Source organism: Panulirus ornatus, chromosome 7, assembly GCF_036320965.1.
Source record: "Panulirus ornatus isolate Po-2019 chromosome 7, ASM3632096v1, whole genome shotgun sequence".
Taxonomy (NCBI): Eukaryota; Metazoa; Arthropoda; class Malacostraca; order Decapoda; family Palinuridae; genus Panulirus; species Panulirus ornatus.
In genome coordinates, this window is record NC_092230.1 from 12,263,940 (window position 1) to 12,282,716 (window position 18,777).

At 41.2% G+C, this 18,777-nt stretch overlaps 1 protein-coding gene across 4 annotated transcripts in view; it reads left to right on the forward strand.

Annotated features, from left to right (window-relative positions):
• The first annotated feature begins 15,923 nt into the window (after positions 1-15,923).
• The window catches only part of Sgf11 (SAGA associated factor 11kDa), a 431,536-nt gene continuing 428,682 nt past the window's right edge, over positions 15,924-18,777 (forward strand). The window contains exon 1 of one of the 4 annotated variants that reach the window (XM_071663261.1): positions 15,924-16,051. Coding sequence is in view for 1 of the 4 variants with exons in the window: in XM_071663258.1 (XP_071519359.1) it covers positions 16,555-16,605 (51 nt within the window). In the remaining 3 variants the exon portion in view is untranslated. Of the gene's footprint in view, positions 16,052-16,197; positions 16,292-16,334; positions 16,606-18,777 lie in introns of those variants that run through there. The other 3 variants (XM_071663260.1, XM_071663262.1, XM_071663258.1) reach the window with 3 other exon arrangements.

An 18,777-nucleotide genomic window follows, 5' to 3' on the forward strand; every position in this document is an offset into this window, starting at 1 on the left:
ATCAACTCTATCATATGCCTTCTCCAGATCCATAAATGCTACATACAAATCCATTTGCTTTTCTATGTATTTCTCACATACATTCTTCAAAGCAAACACCTGATCCACACATCCTCTACCACTTCTGAAACCACACTGCTCTTCCCCAATCTGATGCCTTGTACATGCCTTCACCCTCTCAATCAATACCCTCCCATATGATTTCCCAGGAACACTCAAACTTATATCTCTGTAATTTGAGCACTCACTTTTATCCCCTTTGCCTTTGTACAATGACACTATGCAAGCATTCCGTCAATCCTCAGGTACCTCACCATGAGTCATTCATACATTAAATGATCTTACCAGCCAGTCAACAATACAATCACCCCCTTTTTTAATGAATTCCACTGCAATACCATCCAAACCCGCTGCCTTGCCGGTTTTCATCTTCCGCAAAGCTTTTACTACCTCTTCTCTGTTTACCAACTCATTCTCCGTAACCCTCTCACTTTGCACACCTCCTCGACCAAAACACCCTATATCTGCCACTCTATCATCAAACACATTCAACAAACCTTCAAAATACTCACTCCATCTCCTTCTCACATCACCAGTATTTGTTATCACCTCCCCATTAGCCCCCTTCACCGATATTCCCATTTTTTCCCTTGTCTTACGCACTTTATTTACCTCCTTCCAAAACATCTTTTTATTCTCCCTAAAATTTAATGATACTCTCTCACCCTAACTCTCATTTGCCCTCTTTTTCACATCTTGAACCTTTCTCTTGACCTCCTGCCTCTTTCTTTTATACATCTCCCACTCATTTGCATTATTTCCCTGCAAGAATCGTCTAAATGCCTCTCTCTTCTCTTTCACTAATAAACTTACTTCTTCATCCCACCACTCATTACCCTTTCTAATCTGCCCACCTCCCACGCTTCTCATGCCACAAGCATCTTTTGCACAAGCCATCACTGCTTCCCTAAATACATCCCATTCCTCCCCCACTTCCCTTACGTCCTTTGTTCTCACCTTTTTCCATTCTGTACTCAGTCTCTCCTGGTACTTCCTCACACAATTCTCCTTCCCAAGCTCACTTACTCTCACCACTCTCTTCACCCCAACATTCTCTCTTCTTTTCTGAAAACCTCTACAAATCTTCACCTTAGCCTCCACAAGATAATGATCAGACATCCCTCCAGTTGCACCTCTCAGCACATTAACATCCAAAGTCTCTTTTTTCGCGCGCCTATCAATCAACACAATCTAATAACGCTCTCTGGCCATCTCTCCTACTTACATACGTATACATATGTATATATATCTCTTTTTAAACCAGGTATTCCCAATCACCAGTCCTTTTTCAGCACATAAATCTACAAGCTCTTCACCATTTCCATTTACAACACTGAACACCCCTTGTACACCAATTATTCCCTCAACTGCCACATTACTCACCTTTGCATTCAAATAATCCATCTGTATAACCCGGTCTCGTGCATCAAAACTACTAACACACTCACTCAGCTGCTCCCAAAATACTTGCCTTTCATGATGTTTCTTCTCATGTCTAGGTGCATATGCGCCAATAATCACCCATCTCTCTCCATCCACTTTCAGTTTTACCCATATTAATCTAGAGTTTACTTTCGTACACTCTATCACATACTCCCACCACTCCTGTTTCAGGAGTAGAGCTACTCCTTCCGTTGCTATCGTCCTCTCACTAACCCCTGACTTTACTCCCAAGACATTCCCAAACCACTCTTGTCCTTTACCCTTGAGCTTCGTTTCACTTAGAGCCAAAACATCTAGGGTCCTTTCCTCAAACATACCACCTATCTCTCCTTTTTTCTCATCTTGGTTACATCCACACACATTTAGACACCCCAATCTGAGCCTTCGAGGAGGATGAGCACTCCCTGCGTGACTCCTTCTGTTTCCCCTTTTAGAAAGTTAAAATACAAGTAAGGAAGGGTTTCTAGTCCCCCCCCCCCCTCCCGTCCCCTTTAGTCGCCTTCTACGACACGTGAGGATTGCTGTCTCCCGAGTTAGCGAGATAGCGCAAGGAAACAGACAAAAGAATAGCCCAACCCTCTCACATACACATGTATATACATAAATACACATATAAATACCTATACATTTCAACGTTTATATATATATATATATATATATATATATATATATATATTTTTTTTTTTTTTTTTTTTTTATACTTTGTCGCTGTCTCCCGCGTCTGCGAGGTAGCGCAAGGAAACAGACGAAAGAAATGGCCCAACCCCCCCCCCCCATACACATGTACATACACATGTCCACACACGTGTATACATACCTACACAGCTTTCCATGGTCCACCCCAGACGCCTCACATGCCTTGATTCACTCCACTGACAGCACGTCAACCCCTGTATACCACATCGCTCAATTCACTCTATTCCTTGCCCTCCTTACACCCTCCTGCATGTTCAGGCCCCGATCACACAAAATCTTTTTCACTCCATCTTTCCACCTCCAATTTGGTCTCCCTCTTCTCCTCGTTCCCTCCACCTCCGACACATATATCCTCTTGGTCAATCTTTCCTCACTCATTCTCTCCATGTGCCCAAACCATTTCAAAACACCCTCTTCTGCTCTCTCAACCACGCTCTTTTTATTTCCACACATCTCTCTTACCCTTACGTTACTTACTCGATCAAACCACCTCACACCACACATTGTCCTCAAACATTTCATTTCCAGCACATCCATCCTCCTGCGCACAACTCTATCCATAGCCCACGCCTCGCAACCATACAACATTGTTGGAACCACTATTCCTTCAAACATACCCATTTTTGCTTTCCGAGATAATGTTCTCGACTTCCACACATTTTTCAAGGCTCCCAAAATTTTCGCCCCCTCCCCCACCCTATGATCCACTTCCGCTTCCATGGTTCCATCCGCTGACAGATCCACTCCCAGATATCTAAAACACTTCACTTCCTCCAGTTTTTCTCCATTCAAACTTACCTCCCAATTGACTTGACCCTCAACCCTACTGTACCTAATAACCTTGCTCTTATTCACATTTACTCTTAACTTTCTTCTTCCACACACTTTACCAAACTCAGTCACCAGCTTCTGCAGTTTCTCACATGAATCAGCCACCAGCGCTGTATCATCAGCGAACAACAACTGACTCACTTCCCAGGCTCTCTCATCCCCAACAGACTTCATACTTGCCCCTCTTTCCAGGACTCTTGCATTTACCTCCCTAACAACCCCATCCATAAACAAATTAAACAACCATGGAGACATCACACACCCCTGCCGCAAACCTACATATATATATATATATGTATATATATATATATATATATATATTTTTTTTTTTTTTTTTTTTTATACTTTGTCGCTGTCTCCCGCGTATTGCGAGGTAGCGCAAGGAAACAGACGAAAGAAATGGCCCAACCCCCCCCATACACATGTACATACACACGTCCACACACACAAATATACATACCTACAGAGCTTTCCATGGTTTACCCCGGACGCTTCACATGCCTTGATTCAATCCACTGACAGCACGTCAACCCCTGTATACCACATCGCTCCAATTCACTCTATTCCTTGCCCTCCTTTCACCCTCCTGCATGTTCAGGCCCCGATCACACAAAATCTTTTTCACTCCATCTTTCCACCTCCAATTTGGTCTCCCTCTTCTCCTCGTTCCCTCCACCTCCGACACATATATCCTCTTGGTCAATCTTTCCTCACTCATTCTCTCCATGTGCCCAAACCATTTTAAAACAACCTCTTCTGCTCTCTCAACCACGCTCTTTTTATTTCCACACATCTCTCTTACCCTTACGTTACTTACTCGATCAAACCACCTCACACCACACATTGTCCTCAAACATCTCATTTCCAGCACATCCATCCTCCTGCGCACAACTCTATCCATAGCCCACGCCTCGCAACCATACAACATTGTTGGAACTACTATTCCTTCAAACATACCCATTTTTGCTTTCCGGGATAATGTTCTCGACTTCCACACATTTTTCAAGGCTCCCAAAATTTTCGCCCCCTCCCCCACCCTATGATCCACTTCCGCTTCCATGGTTCCATCCGCTGACAGATCCACTCCCAGATATCTAAAACACTTCACTTCCTCCAGTTTTTCACCATTCAAACTCACCTCCCAATTGACTTGACCCTCAGCCCTACTGTACCTAATAACCTTGCTCTTATTCACATTTACTCTTAACTTTCTTCTTCCACACACTTTACCAAACTCCGTCACCAGCTTCTGCAGTTTCTCACATGAATCCGCCACCAGCGCTGTATCATCAGCGAACAACAACTGACTCACTTCCCAAGCTCTCTCATCCCCAACAGACTTCATACTTGCCCCTCTTTCCAAGACTCTTGCATTTACCTCCCTAACAACCCCATCCATAAACAAATTAAACAACCATGGAGACATCACACACCCCTGCCGCAAACCTACATTCACTGAGAACCAATCACTTTCCTCTCTTCCTACACGTACACATGCCTTACATCCTCGATAAAAACTTTTCACTGCTTCTAACAACTTGCCTCCCACACCATATATTCTTAATACCTTGCACAGAGCATCTCTATCAACTCTATCATATGCCTTCTCCAGATCCATAAATGCTACATACAAATCCATTTGCTTTTCTAAGTATTTCTCACATACATTCTTCAAAGCAAACACCTGATCCACACATCCTCTACCACTTCTGAAACCACACTGCTCTTCCCCAATCTGATGCTCTGTACATGCCTTCACCCTCTCAATCAATACCCTCCCATATAATTTACCAGGAATACTCAACAAACTTATACCTCTGTAATTTGAGCACTCACTCTTATCCCCTTTGCCTTTGTACAATGGCACTATGCACGCATTCCGCCAATCCTCAGGCACCTCACCATGAGTCATACATACATTAAATAACCTTACCAACCAGTCAACAATACAGTCACCCCCTTTTTTAATAAATTCCACTGCAATACCATCCAAACCTGCTGCCTTGCCGGCTTTCATCTTCCGCAAAGCTTTTACTACCTCTTCTCTGTTTACCAAATCATTTTCCCTAACCCTCTCACTTTGCACACCACCTCGACCCAAACACCCTATATCTGCCACTCTGTCATCAGACACATTCAACAAACCTTCAAAATACTCATTCCATCTCCTTCTCACATCACCACTACTTGTTATCACCTCCCCATTTACGCCCTTCACTGAAGTTCTCATTTGCTCCCTTGTCTTACGTACCCTATTTACCTCCTTCCAGAACATCTTTTTATTCTCCCTAATATATATATATATATATATATATTCTTTTTTTCTTTTAAACTATCCGCCATTTCCCGCATTAGCGAGGTAGCGTTAAGAACAGAGGACTGGGCCTTTGTGGAATATCCTCACCTGGCCCCCCTCTGTTCCTTCTTTTGGAAAATTAAAAAAAAGAAAAAAAAAAAGAGAGGGGAGGATTTCCAGCCTCCTGCTCCCTCCCCTTTTAGTCGCCTTCTACGACACGCAGGGAATACGTGGGAAGTATTCTTCATCCCCTATCCCCAGGGATAATATAAATATATATATATATATATATATATATATATATATATATATATATATATATATATATATATATATATATATATATGTGTGCTGCATTCATCCATTACCGCTGCCACCCTGCCACATATGAAATGAAAACCCCCGTCCCCCCGCGCGTGAGGTAGAGCTAGGAAAAGACAACAAAGGCCACATTCGTTCACACTCAGTCTCTATCCGTCATGTGTAATGCACCAAAACCACAGCTCCCTTTCCACATCCAGGCCCCACAAAACTTTCCATGGTTTACCCCAGACGCTTCACATGCCCTGGGTCAATCCATTAACAGCACGTCCACCCCGGTGTACCACATCGTTCCAGTTCACTCTATTCCTTGCATGCCTGTCACCCTCCTGTATGTTCATGGAATGATCGCTCAAAAAATCTTTTTCACTACAGCCTTCCTTGTCCAGTTTGGTCTCCCGCTTCTCCTTGTTCCCCCACCCCACCTCTGACACACATATCCTCTTTGTCAATCTTTCCTCACTCATTCTCTCCATGAGTCCAAACCATTTCAAAACACCCTCTTCATCTCTCTACACCACACTCTTTTTTATTACCACACATCTCTCTTGCCCTTTCATTACTTACTCGATCAAACGACCTCACACCACATATTGTCCTCAGACATATCATTTCCAACACATCCACCCTCGGCACAAGCCTATCTATAGCCCCTGCCTTGAACCATATAACATTGTTGGAACCAATATTCCTTCAAATATACCCATTTTTTCTTTCTGAGATAACGTTCTCGCCTTCCACACATTCTTCAACGCTCCCACAACCTTTGCCCCTACCCCACCCTGTGACTGACTTCCGTTTCCATGGTTCCATTCGCTGCTAAGTCCACTCTCAGATATCTAAATCCCTTTACTTCCTCCAGTTTTTCTCCATTCAAACTTAGCTCCCAATTTCTTTGTCCCTAACCCTACTGAACTAATAACCTCACTCATATTCACATTTACTCTCAACTTTCTCCTTTCACACACTTTACCAAACTCAGTCACCAACCTCTGCAGTTTCTTACTCGAATCAGCCACCAGTGCTGTATCATCAGCGAACAACTGACTCACTTCCCAAGCTCTCTCATCCACAACAGACTGCATACTTGCCCCTCTCTCTAATACTCTTGCATTCACCTTAATAAACACCCCATCCATAAACAAATTAAACAACCATGGGAACATCACGCACACCTGCCGCAAACCGACATTCACAGTGAACCAATCACTCTCCTCTCTTCCTATTCGTACACTTGCCTTACATCCTTGGTAAAATCTTTTCACTGCTTCTAGTAACTTACCTCCCACACCGTATACTCTTAAAACCTTACACAAAGCATCTCTATCATCCATATCGTATGCCTTCTCCAGATCCATATATGCTACATACAAATCCGTCTGTTTTTCTAAGTATTTCTCACATACACTCTTCAAAGCAAACACCTGATCTACACATCCTCTACCACTTCTGAAATCACACTGCTCTTCCCCAGTCTGATGTTCTGTACTTGCCTTTACCCTCTTAATCAATACCCTTCCATATAATTTTCCAGAAATACTCAGCAAAATTATGCCTCTGTAATCTGAATACTCACGTTTATCCCCTTTGCCTTTGCATGACGGCACTATGTACGCATTCCACCAATCCTCAGGCACTTCACCATGATCCATACATGCACTGAATATTCTTACCAACCAATGAACAACACTGTCATCACTCCCCTTTTTCTATAGATTCCAGTGCAATACTATTTAAGCCCGCCGCATTGCCGGTTTCCATTTTCCGCAAAGTTTTCACTACCTCCTCTTTGTTTACCAAACCATTCTCCCTGACCCTTTCACTTCGCACGCTATCCCGACCAAAACACCCTATATCTAACACATTCAACAAACCTTCAAGATGCTCCATCTCCTCACTTCATCACTACTTGTTATTACCTCCTCATTTGCCCCCTTCACCGATGTTCCCATTTGTTTTCTTGTCTTACGCACGTTATTTACCTCCTTCCAAAACATCTTTTTATTCTCCTTGATATCTAATGATACTCTCTCACCCCAACTCTCATTTGCCCTCTTTTACACCTCTTGCCCCTTTCTCTTGACCTACTGCTGTGTTCTTTCATACATCTTCCAGTCATTTCACTACTTCCCTGCAAAAATCGTCCAAACGGCTCTCTTCTCTTTCACTAACAACCTTACTTCTTCATCCCTTCACTCACTGCCCTTTCTAATCTGCCCACCTCCCATTTTTCTCATGTCACATCTATCTTTTGCACAAGCTATCACTACTTCCTTAAATACATCCCATTCCTCCCCCACTTCCCTCACGTCATTTGCTCTCACCTTTTGCCATTCTACACTCAATCTCTCCTGGTACTTCCTCACACGAGTCTCCTTTCCAAGCTCACTTACTCTCACCACTGTCTTCACCCCAACATTCTCTCTTCTTTTCTGAAAACCTCTACAAATCTTTATCTCCGCCTCCACAAGATAGTGATCAGACATCCCTGCAGCTACCCCTCTCGGCACATTAACATCCAAAAGTCTCTTTTGTACAAGCTTATCAGTTAACACGTATCCCAGTAACGCCCTCTGGCCATCTCTCTTACATACGTTTAATTATGTATATCTCTCATTTTAAACCAGGTATTCCCAATCACCAGTCCTTTTTCGGCACAAAAATCCACTAGCTCTTCACCACTCCCATTCATAACACTGAACGCCCTATGTACATCCTCAATTGCCACATTCCTCACCTTCGCATTTAAATTACCCATCACTACAACCCGGTTTCGTGCATCAAAACTGCTAACACACTCACTCAGTTGCTCCCAAAACACTTGCCTCTTATGATCTTTCTTCTCATGACCAGGTGCATAGGCACCAATAATCACCCATCTCTCTCCATCCATTTTCAGTTTTACCCACATCAGTCCAGAATTTACTTTCTTACACTCTATCACATACTCCCACAATTCCTGCTTCAGGTGTAGTGCAACTCCTTCCTTAGCTCTTATCCTCTCACCGACCCCTGACTTTACTCCCAAAACATCCCTAAACCACTCTTCAACGTTACCCTTGAACTTCGTTTCACTCAAAGCCAAAACATCCAGGTTTCTTTCCTCAAACATACTACCAATCTCTCCGTTCTTCTCATCTCGGTTACATCCACACACATTCAGACACCCCTATGTGAGCCATCGAGGAGGATGAGCACTCCCCGCTTGACTCCTTGTTTCTCCATTTAGAAATTTAATGAAAGAGTGGGATGGGGGGTTCCTTGTCCTTGCACCCCCCCCCCCCCCCAATTGCCAATTGTGTAGTTTACACACGACAGTTTCGGAGACAAAGTCATCACACAAAACCTAAATACTTATAACAGTTTCGTCACAAATGATATTTGTTTACACTTGGTTAGGTTACTACAGATTACGATACGTTGCTGCAAGAGTAATACGTACAACTTAGTATTTACGTACAACTTTAGTATTCTGAGACGACTAGGCTCTGTCTCCTGCGGTGTGGGGAGATTCCCACATCATTTCTTATTAGGAAGGTTAAGTTAGTTTAGCTTGGGTTACTTTGTGTTCAAGAGTATAAACAAAATGTCAGTTGCTACAAAAATGTTAGAGTATACAGGAAATATTTTTTTTTTTTTTTTTTGACTGGACTCTGTCTCCAGCGGTGGGTGTCTAAAGTTCACATTTCCCTAAGTGGGGTTAAGTTCATAATAGGTTAAACATGCAATCATATGCCGCCAGTGATTGAAAATACAGGTTAGTATATAATTATGGCCCGCAATATTAATGCTGTAAATCAATTCAGGCTCATAAATGTGTCTGGTGAGAGGATCAGGCAAACATAATATTCATCACGATTAATACAAGAATATCAGGTTCTGAGTTAACTACGTAATTCCCATAATGTTTACTCTTTAGTGAGTGAAAACGCATTTAGCTCATGCGGTTGGCAGCTAAAGAGAGGATGAAGGCGGAGCTGGGGTTTGCAAGCTGTCACACTCGCCTCGCCTCACCTCGCCTCGCTTTCACGGCTGCTTACGCTCACCCACCCTCCCACACACAATATTCAGATTTAGCAACTGTATTAGTTTATGAGAGTCTGACCCCACCAACATAACCACACACACACGCACCCTTCCCTCTTGGTTACCCACTTGTCCACACCTGGTACACCACTACATCAACACCAATCACATTTGTGGCCCTGAATCATTTTCTAGTATTGGTATGGCGACCCATAATTACGTAATAGCCTGTATTTTCAATCACTAGCGGCATGAAATATGAATACACGGCGATTCACCTACTTCAGTAGACTGACTGTTGCCTCAAACTCGGGGTTGCTCCATTCCGACTTGGCCAACTCGGGCTACTTCACTGCTCATTGTTTCGAGTCTTGGTCTATTTAGAATGCTTGATTACCTATTATTCAGATTTGGTTTTCATTGGATATATGGAGGAATATATGAAAAAGATATGCCAAATAACGTTAATGGTATACTGTGTGCTTCTAGCTCTTAATGGTTTGCAACGTTATTCTTGTGGATACAAGCATATTTTCGAAACGATTCAAATACATCTCGACCTGCACTACTGTCGTCACTGATCACTTGTTTAATGAAAATTTTAGACATGGAAGGGGCCCCAACCTTCATATGTTATCGTACATTTAATATATAACTGATTATGACACATGATTGACAAATATAATCCTGTCTTACTTTATTACATCAATGGCACATTCTGTTACGTGCATGTATGGGAATGTTCGCTGTCACGTTGTACAGACTCGCCGTCCAGAAAGGGGTAGGGACTGCACAGGCCCACACAAACAAGGACCCCTACGAACCATTATGAGTGACCGTACCTGTTATGTTAGATTAGGCTGTGTTAGGTTCAGTTAGATCCCCCCCCCCCACACCCCAAACCTGCCTGGCATACAAAAAGTTGGGATCAATCCTCAGCTGATCCGTTCTTTCGTTATGTATTTGAATCACCAGCTAGTTATGATCGATAATATGTTTCATTTTATGCTCAACAGGTAAAATAAAACGCAACGCATTTCTCTTGATTGGTATCATTGGCAGAAATGCATGTGAGACGTAGAGGTGGCCTGAAGCATCGTCCTATGTTCATGGTATTACACAGTGGCCTGTTATCACACTCTTAGTTCTTGGTGATTTCAGCCTGCTGCGTGTGCATCTCCACTCTTGAGTATGATGATATGGGGGAGTTCTTCGTCTGCTCTTTTTGTCACATTCACTAAAATCATCGTGCATTATCATCCAATTTGGCACCTGCAAACGTTTTAATGAGCTGTGAGTTTATGGGAATAACTAAATTTTGATAGAACCGTTGTTGATCTAGCGTTCTTGAAGCCGCTATCCGCGGGCTTGCACTTCTACCTAGTGACCCCCGAACGAAGGTAGTATAATACAGGGCCAGCAGAATGTTGTTCGTAATAGTTGTATGGGCTGTAGACCTATCATCTGCCAGGGACATTAAGGCCGTGACCATAAGGTTGAACCACCGATCGAAAGATCTTTACAACTTCTTTTATATGTCCCAGATAATTATAAGACCATTCACGTTCTCACTGCATAGATTACTGGCCGTTACCCCGAGCCGACTGTGCACCTGGCAAGCCCTGTTCTGAATGCCCCACCCCCCAACTCCACCACCAAAAACACAATAAAGCACAACGGTGGTTGACTGCGCTCATGGCACGTTTCCCTCCACCGAGTTGCGGGTTAAGGAGTTAATGGTCTTATTAAGGGTCGAAGCTTTGCCGGGCCTCTGTATTGTTTATTATGTAGACAAAAGATGTTAGAAAAGACAGACAATAAGAAATTGCTTTCATAAGAGATATGCCAATGTTTATGTATGTACCAAGTATGTACCACAACTCACGCTGCCAAGGTCCTTCTTCCCAGTGTCGTATTAACTTAAGGAGCCATGTGAACTTTCTTGCTTCTCTACTGTTCCTTCCTGAATCGTGAGTAAGGATTGACGTCTGCGGGTGACCATGATGTACGTTGTTATATCAGATTCACAGGTAGGGCCTTCGAATTCGAAGTCCAGGGAAATCATCCTTACCCTTTGCAGTTCATCAGTTCGTCCACATCTTGTACATTATGTTCAGTTTTGGTCACCCTACCTAAAAGGGGAAAAAATGGAGAGTATAGTGTCAATCGACCAAGATGATTCTCAGACTGAGAAACGAATCTTACGAGAGCATATTAAACGATTTGAACCTATTTAGCTTAGAAAACAAGGTTAAGCCGTGATTTAATACAAGTATTCAAAATTATCAAAGACTTTGATGATCTCGATCTATCAGACTTGATCTGTCTAATTTTACTCGTAATAATGGATAAAAACATGTGGACAAACGATTTACCTCGAATGAGGTGAAGCACTTTCTTCAACAGATTATCAACATAGGGTATCATTTGCTAATTAGAGTGGTTGAAAGCAGTGCTATAAATACGTCTAAGATTTGACGCTAAAATACTTCAAGTCCTCGACTTAAATATTATTTGCGCCTCTTTAGCCACAATGTCAATTTGCAGGTTATTCTGTTTGAATTATCTGCCCTTATAACTTTTACTACACTAATCTTTGAATTTGTGATAGCTTCTTTATTCATTTATTATACTCTGTCGCTGTCTCCCGCGTTAGCGAGGTAGCGCAAGGAAACAGACGAAAGAGTGGCCCAACCCACCCGCATACACATGTATATACATACACGTCCACACATGCACGTATACATACCTATACATCTCAACGTATATATATATATATATATATATATATATATATATATATATATATATATATATATATATATATATATATATATATATTCCACATCCAGGCCCCACAAAACTTTCCATGGTTCACCCCAGACGCTTCACATGCCCTGGTTCAATCCATTGACAGCACGTCGATCCCGGTATACCACATCGTTCCAATTCACTCTATTCCTTTCACGCCTTTCACCCTCCTGCATGTTCAAGCCCCATGCACTCAAAATCCTTTTCACTCCATCTTCCACCTCCAATTTGGTCTCCCACTGCACATTCCCTCCACCTCTGACACATATCCTCTTTGTCAATCTTTCCTCACTCATTCTCTCCATGTGACCAAACCATTTCAAAACACCCTCTTCTGCTCTCTCAACCACACTCTTTTTATTACCACACATCTTTCTTACCCTTTCATTACTTACTCGATCAAACCACCTCACACCACATATTTTCCTCAAACATCTCATTTCCAGCACATCCACCCTCCTGCGCACAACTCTGTCCATAGCCCACCCCTTGCAACCATATAACATTGTTGGAACAACTATTCCTTCAAACATACCCATTTTTGCTTTCCAAGATAACGTTCCCGACTTCCACACATTTTTCAACGCTCCCAGACTTTCGCCCCCTTCTCCACCCTATGATTCACTTCCGCTTCCATAGTTCCATCCGCAGCCAAATCCACTCCCAGATATTTAAAACACTTCACTTCCTCCAGTTTTTCTCACTTCAAACTTACCTCCCAATTGACTTGTCCCTCAACCCTACTGTACCTAATAACCTTGCTCTTATTCACATTTACTCTCAGCTTTCTCCTTTCACACATTTTACCAAACTCAGTCACCAGCTTCTGCAGTTTCTCCCCGAATCAGCCAGCAGCGCTGTATCATCAGCGAACAACTGACTCACTTCCCAAGCTCTCTCATCCACAACAGACTGCATACTTGCCCCTCTTTCCAAAACTCTTGCATTCTCCTCCCTAACAACTGCATCCATAAACAAATCAAGCAACCATGGAGACATCTCGCACCCCTGCCGCAAACCAACATTCACTGAGAACCAATCACTTTCCTCTCTTCCTACACGTACACATGCCTTACATCCTCGATAAAAACTTTTCACTGCTTCTAACAACTTACTTCCCACACCATATATTCTTAATACCTTCCACAGAGCACCTCTATCAACTCTATCATATGACATCTCCAGATCCATAAATACTACATACAAATCCATTTGCTTTTCTAAGTATCTCTCACATACATTTTTCAAAGCAAACACCTGATCCACGCATCCTCTACCACTTCTGAATGTGGTATCTTCTACCATCACAAATAGCTTGGAAAGCACCCAATGGTCTGTTGCCGTTTGAATTCCATTGCTACATAGACCTCATGGAAGCTGAAATGTAGATAATTTCTAATCTGCAAACGTCATGATCTTTTTTTAATATGTGAAATACAATGATTTTTAAAAAAGAATAACTTCAAACGAAAATTAATGGGAAAGGAAAACAAACATCAATATTGATTTTAAGAACTGTATGTATGTTGAAAGTTTTAAGGTTATTTATCCATAATTTATTCATTGTAGCATACTGGACTTTAGTAAATGACAATCCAGTGAAGAGCTGTACAGCGGTATGGAAATTTTGCGGCTGCTACAGAAATTGTCTTCTCTATTCTGTAGAAAACACTCTGTTGAACATCGCTAACAACAATACATCAACGGACAAGAAAAATCGACTCTGTTACCGTTGTTTTTATGTATAATGTTTTTAGTTGTGATACTTTTCAGGGAACTTCATTTTGCGGGGTACCTTTTTCATGCATTATCAACATTTCTTTTGTCATGCATGTATTATCTTTTTTTAAGTATCTATTGTTTCGGCTAAGAGCAGGTTACAGTGGCAAAAAACTGTACCACGAAAACATGTTACAAGACAAGAAAGATTTGATTCAGTCGGCCGCCAGACTTGAGAATATTTAATCATTTGTCGCAAGTATGATAATAGCATAGCAGAGCGAATTTTTTCTCTTTTTCTAAGCAGTCAGCTCCCCAAAAGTGCCCTCAGGTGGATTTGTTTCAGCATAACCCCGTATTGTCAAATCCACCATAGACACGTGGTTAGCCCAGATGGCAGATGGTGGTCTCATTGATTACAAGGACAAGGACAGCTGAATTATAGAGACAAATTTCCAGTAAGTACGGCTATGCACCACCTGTGTGCGATAATGGAGATTCAGTTCACCATGATTCTCCAATTACCATGGTAACTGCTAGCAGAGCAGTCTAATAAATAAAACTTTGCTGAGGGAGATTCCATGGATGCAGAAGCAGGGGAAGATGTGGTACACGAAGATGATGGAGCTGCAACTGCAGATGAAGTGAGTAAGTTAGACAAGGATGTTGAAGGAAAAGAGGCTGAAGCAGATCGACAGGTAAATGAAGAGAAGAGAATATCTTAAACGGTAGCAGGCAGCCTGCTATATAATTTTACAGTACTCCTGGTAAAGTGCCAGGAGTACTGTAAACGTGTGGAGCAGGCTGGGTGACATTGTCCAAAGTATTCTTCCTTCTGCTTTAGTCTTTTTTTCCTGCAGGCTGTGTGCTATTGTGCAAAGTATTCTCCCTTCTGCTTTAATCTTTTATTTTCCTATAGTCTGGGTGCTATTGTCCAAAGTATTCTCCCTTCTGCTTTAATCTTTTTTTCCTTCGTCATCCCCGTTTAAGCTAACACACTTCCTCTACATTTGCTCCACCATTATCTCCATGCCTGCAGCTGCACCATAGAATCTGTCTCAACAAAATTCTCTTGTTTCGAGTTTTACTGGAGCTCCTAACACTCAGTGGTCAGTTCTCTTGAGATGCTATGGCAGAATCAAAGGCCGTAACAAGAAGATTGCTAAAGATAAAGAAGTACTATTTTACTGTAAGGGTGGTTCATAGAATGTTTAAAGTTACGTGATGGTTAGAAAAAATGTTCTGTAGATATGCCCCACGACTGTGGAACACTATTTGTTCTATAATTACTTCGTTGTTCTGTATGGGGGGGGGGGGGTTATTTTGCACTCGTGGGATCTCATCTACTGATTATGATTAATTCACACATGTCTAGAGCTTCTTCCCTATGTTATACGAATAAGTAATGGCAAAACACTTAATTGTACACATAGAAGCTTCTATCATGCTGCAGTTAGCGGTGCGATCTACCTATTGATCGAGACCAGGTTCAAATCCTAAATAGGGCAACTAACTGATAGTCAGCCTAGCTCAGTAAGTTTAGCTGTCCATTTTTTTCCCTTGGAACTGGTCCCTCTAATAGCACCCGTCGTAAGTTGGGATTAGTATTACGTCTAGATGAGACTTAACATGATTATATGTTATGGGACATACTGAATTTTAAGATTATTGGTGTGAAGAGTTAACAGAAGTTTCAAAAAGTCATATGGCTGAGGAAGGTCGAGAGATGAGGTACCAGGAGGGTAGACCTTTGCCCGTTCCAGTACAACAGGTAACAGGAAACAACAGATGGCTCTCGCTGTCGCCGTTGTAAACAAGTAATAAAGCCTTTGTTTCCTGCTCACAAAAGTAAGATGTAAAGAAACAGTTGGAAATACAATCAGTGTGTATGACTCTAAATATATGATAAAAAAGGTATTTAATGAATAATTTTATGAGGGTGAGATGAAATGATAATGAATTGATTGTAGGGCTTTAAGATATATTTAGGTTATATGTAAATCCGGTATAAGAGACTCGAAGGCCTCGGGAAATGTCAAAAGAGTGGTGGTAATTTATCATCTAGACTGTTACATTTAGATCATCAAAGTAAGTCTATGATTTGTCCAGCCGGCTTGGGTTATTGCTTTCTGTAACAGATGAATGTAAAAGGATTTACCGAAGTGGATTGATGATGAATCAGACATTTTGAAGAATATAGTGGAACATTTTAAGGAATGTTTCAATTGCTTTACTATTATTATATGTCAGAGTTTTACCATGTGATGTATGTTGAGTGAAGGCATGGAAAATATATCGATTGATAAATTGGGTTTGGTTATATATGATGAAACATATACAACGAGTTGAGTATGGTTATATCGCCGCCAGTTTCTCTCCTTATGAAACTAGATGAAACTAATGTAAGTATATTTCCTTCATTTAATACTAGGTATGAAGACGAAATTACATTATTTAGGGCATTTTTTATCCTGCAGTGATGATATGCTAGTGGGGAGGATTATAAGGATTAGGGCAAATGTGGGATTGAAAGTTGTCAGTACACTCATAAAACTTAACCAAACTTATGAGAACCTCACCTAACTCTTACTAGCAGTTTAGTATGGGTAATCATTAAGTTTAAGGGTACTGCATATCATTTATTTCATTTACTTCATTTTACAGTGGTAATATACTGTATTTCGGGTTTCCGACCAACCCATATTCAAATAGATTAGGTTACTTTTGTTATTTTATGTTACTTTAGGTTGCAAACTGTGTACCAGTACACAGTGGGAAGTATGGTTCCTTATCAATGGGATGGAGATCATGAAACTTGATCATGAGATTAAGTTTGGGTGGGCACTATACTGTTAAAATGTATATGGATTTCTGTAGGTGACTAGATCTGCAGTGTTACTGGTATGTTTCACTTACCACACTGCATTTCTCCTAGATTTTAGTTGATCTTGTTATTTAGGGAGACTTGTTTTTAGACTAAGATGAGGGAAATTTACCATTTAAGCTACACAGCAGAACTAGCTTTGGATTCTGTTTTGTAGGGAAGAGGGTAAAAGTTGTGGTGTATTATGTTTTAGGTATTTGTCTAGAATAGCTCTGCATTGCTAGTTGCTTTGAATACTGGTATTGACTAGTTGTTCTGCAACACATGTATAGTGATTAGAGTACAGTAACGTGTGTGTAGCTTGATTTGGGGAATTAAATCTTTTTAGATGTTAGATGAGATGATGTGAGTTATGTATGTCAGGAAAGATGTGGGGATGATTAATGTAAGAGGTTAGTAGTGGTTTTCTTTGCCTTTCTTAATATTTTTATGATTGAAATCGATCATTACTCAGATTAGCTTTACAATGGCATTATTCCAAAATATGGACTGGCATTTTTCAGAGTTTTATCAGCATTCTTCACTTATGGAGTTGTTGTTGCAACTGTAAGGAGTGTTTTAAGAGTGTGGAATGCTCCTTTTACTACATTTGAAACTAATTGTTTGATATCTAATGTATCATTGATGAAGGAGAAGGAAAATGTGGGGTTTGATAACATAAGTAGTCTAATTACCTTTAGATATAAAAACATAAAGAAAGGTAGCTGGCCTCTTTTAATGCTTCAGACATTTTGTGGTTCTATTATTGGTGAAATTTCATTATAAAAATATGCACTCCACTAAACTGCACCATGATTCATTTCATTTGGATGGTAAGCTGTGATTTCAGATGTCTCTAGAGATACAGGAATCTGACCCTGTTTGGGTCATATTTTATTGGCATTAATTCAGTCTATCTGTATCTCTGATGCCTGTTCCCTCTGGGAACTCTCATCAAGGGATGGCCACAGCAAAAGAGTCTCCGTTTATCACTGCCCTTACATGACTCCCTCGTATATGCCATTCCATGCATTGTTTCACTATTCCTCTAGTATTCCTCCACCCTATTTGCCCATGTTGCTGGAGGTCTTCAACTCACACCAACCCCTTTACCTTTAATTATACTATCATACACTCTCCTTGTAAACTCCCAGTCTTGCATTCATTCCACATGCCCAAACCACCTCAAAGTATTACGTTTCACCCATTTTACCACTCCACAATTCATTCCCTCTGCATTCTCTGCTATACCTCATCTCTCATACACCCCTTCATTTCTTTCTTCATTCCATTTAGTCACACTACATGCTTTTCTCAAATAGCTCATTTTTACAGTCTGGATTCTTGACCTCTGTGACTCATTCCATGTCCATGTTTTGGCTGCATAGGTTAGGGTTGGGAGGACTATGCTGTCCCTTAATCCTCTCTTCTCTTCCATACTTACACCTCTACCCTTCATTATTCTATTAAGGGACCCAATGACTCTTCTACCCTGTACTGCTCTCTCCCTTATCCCTCCTTCCATATCACCACGCTTGACTAAGACAATTCATAAATACTTAAATTCTCTCAACCCTCTCCAGTATTTCTCCCTCATATCCAAAACACAATTTAGTACGCTTTCCTTTTTCACTCTCTACAGTTTTACAAAATCTATACTTTCACTCTGTTTCTTTTCAGACACCATTATTTGACTTTCACTTGCATTTAC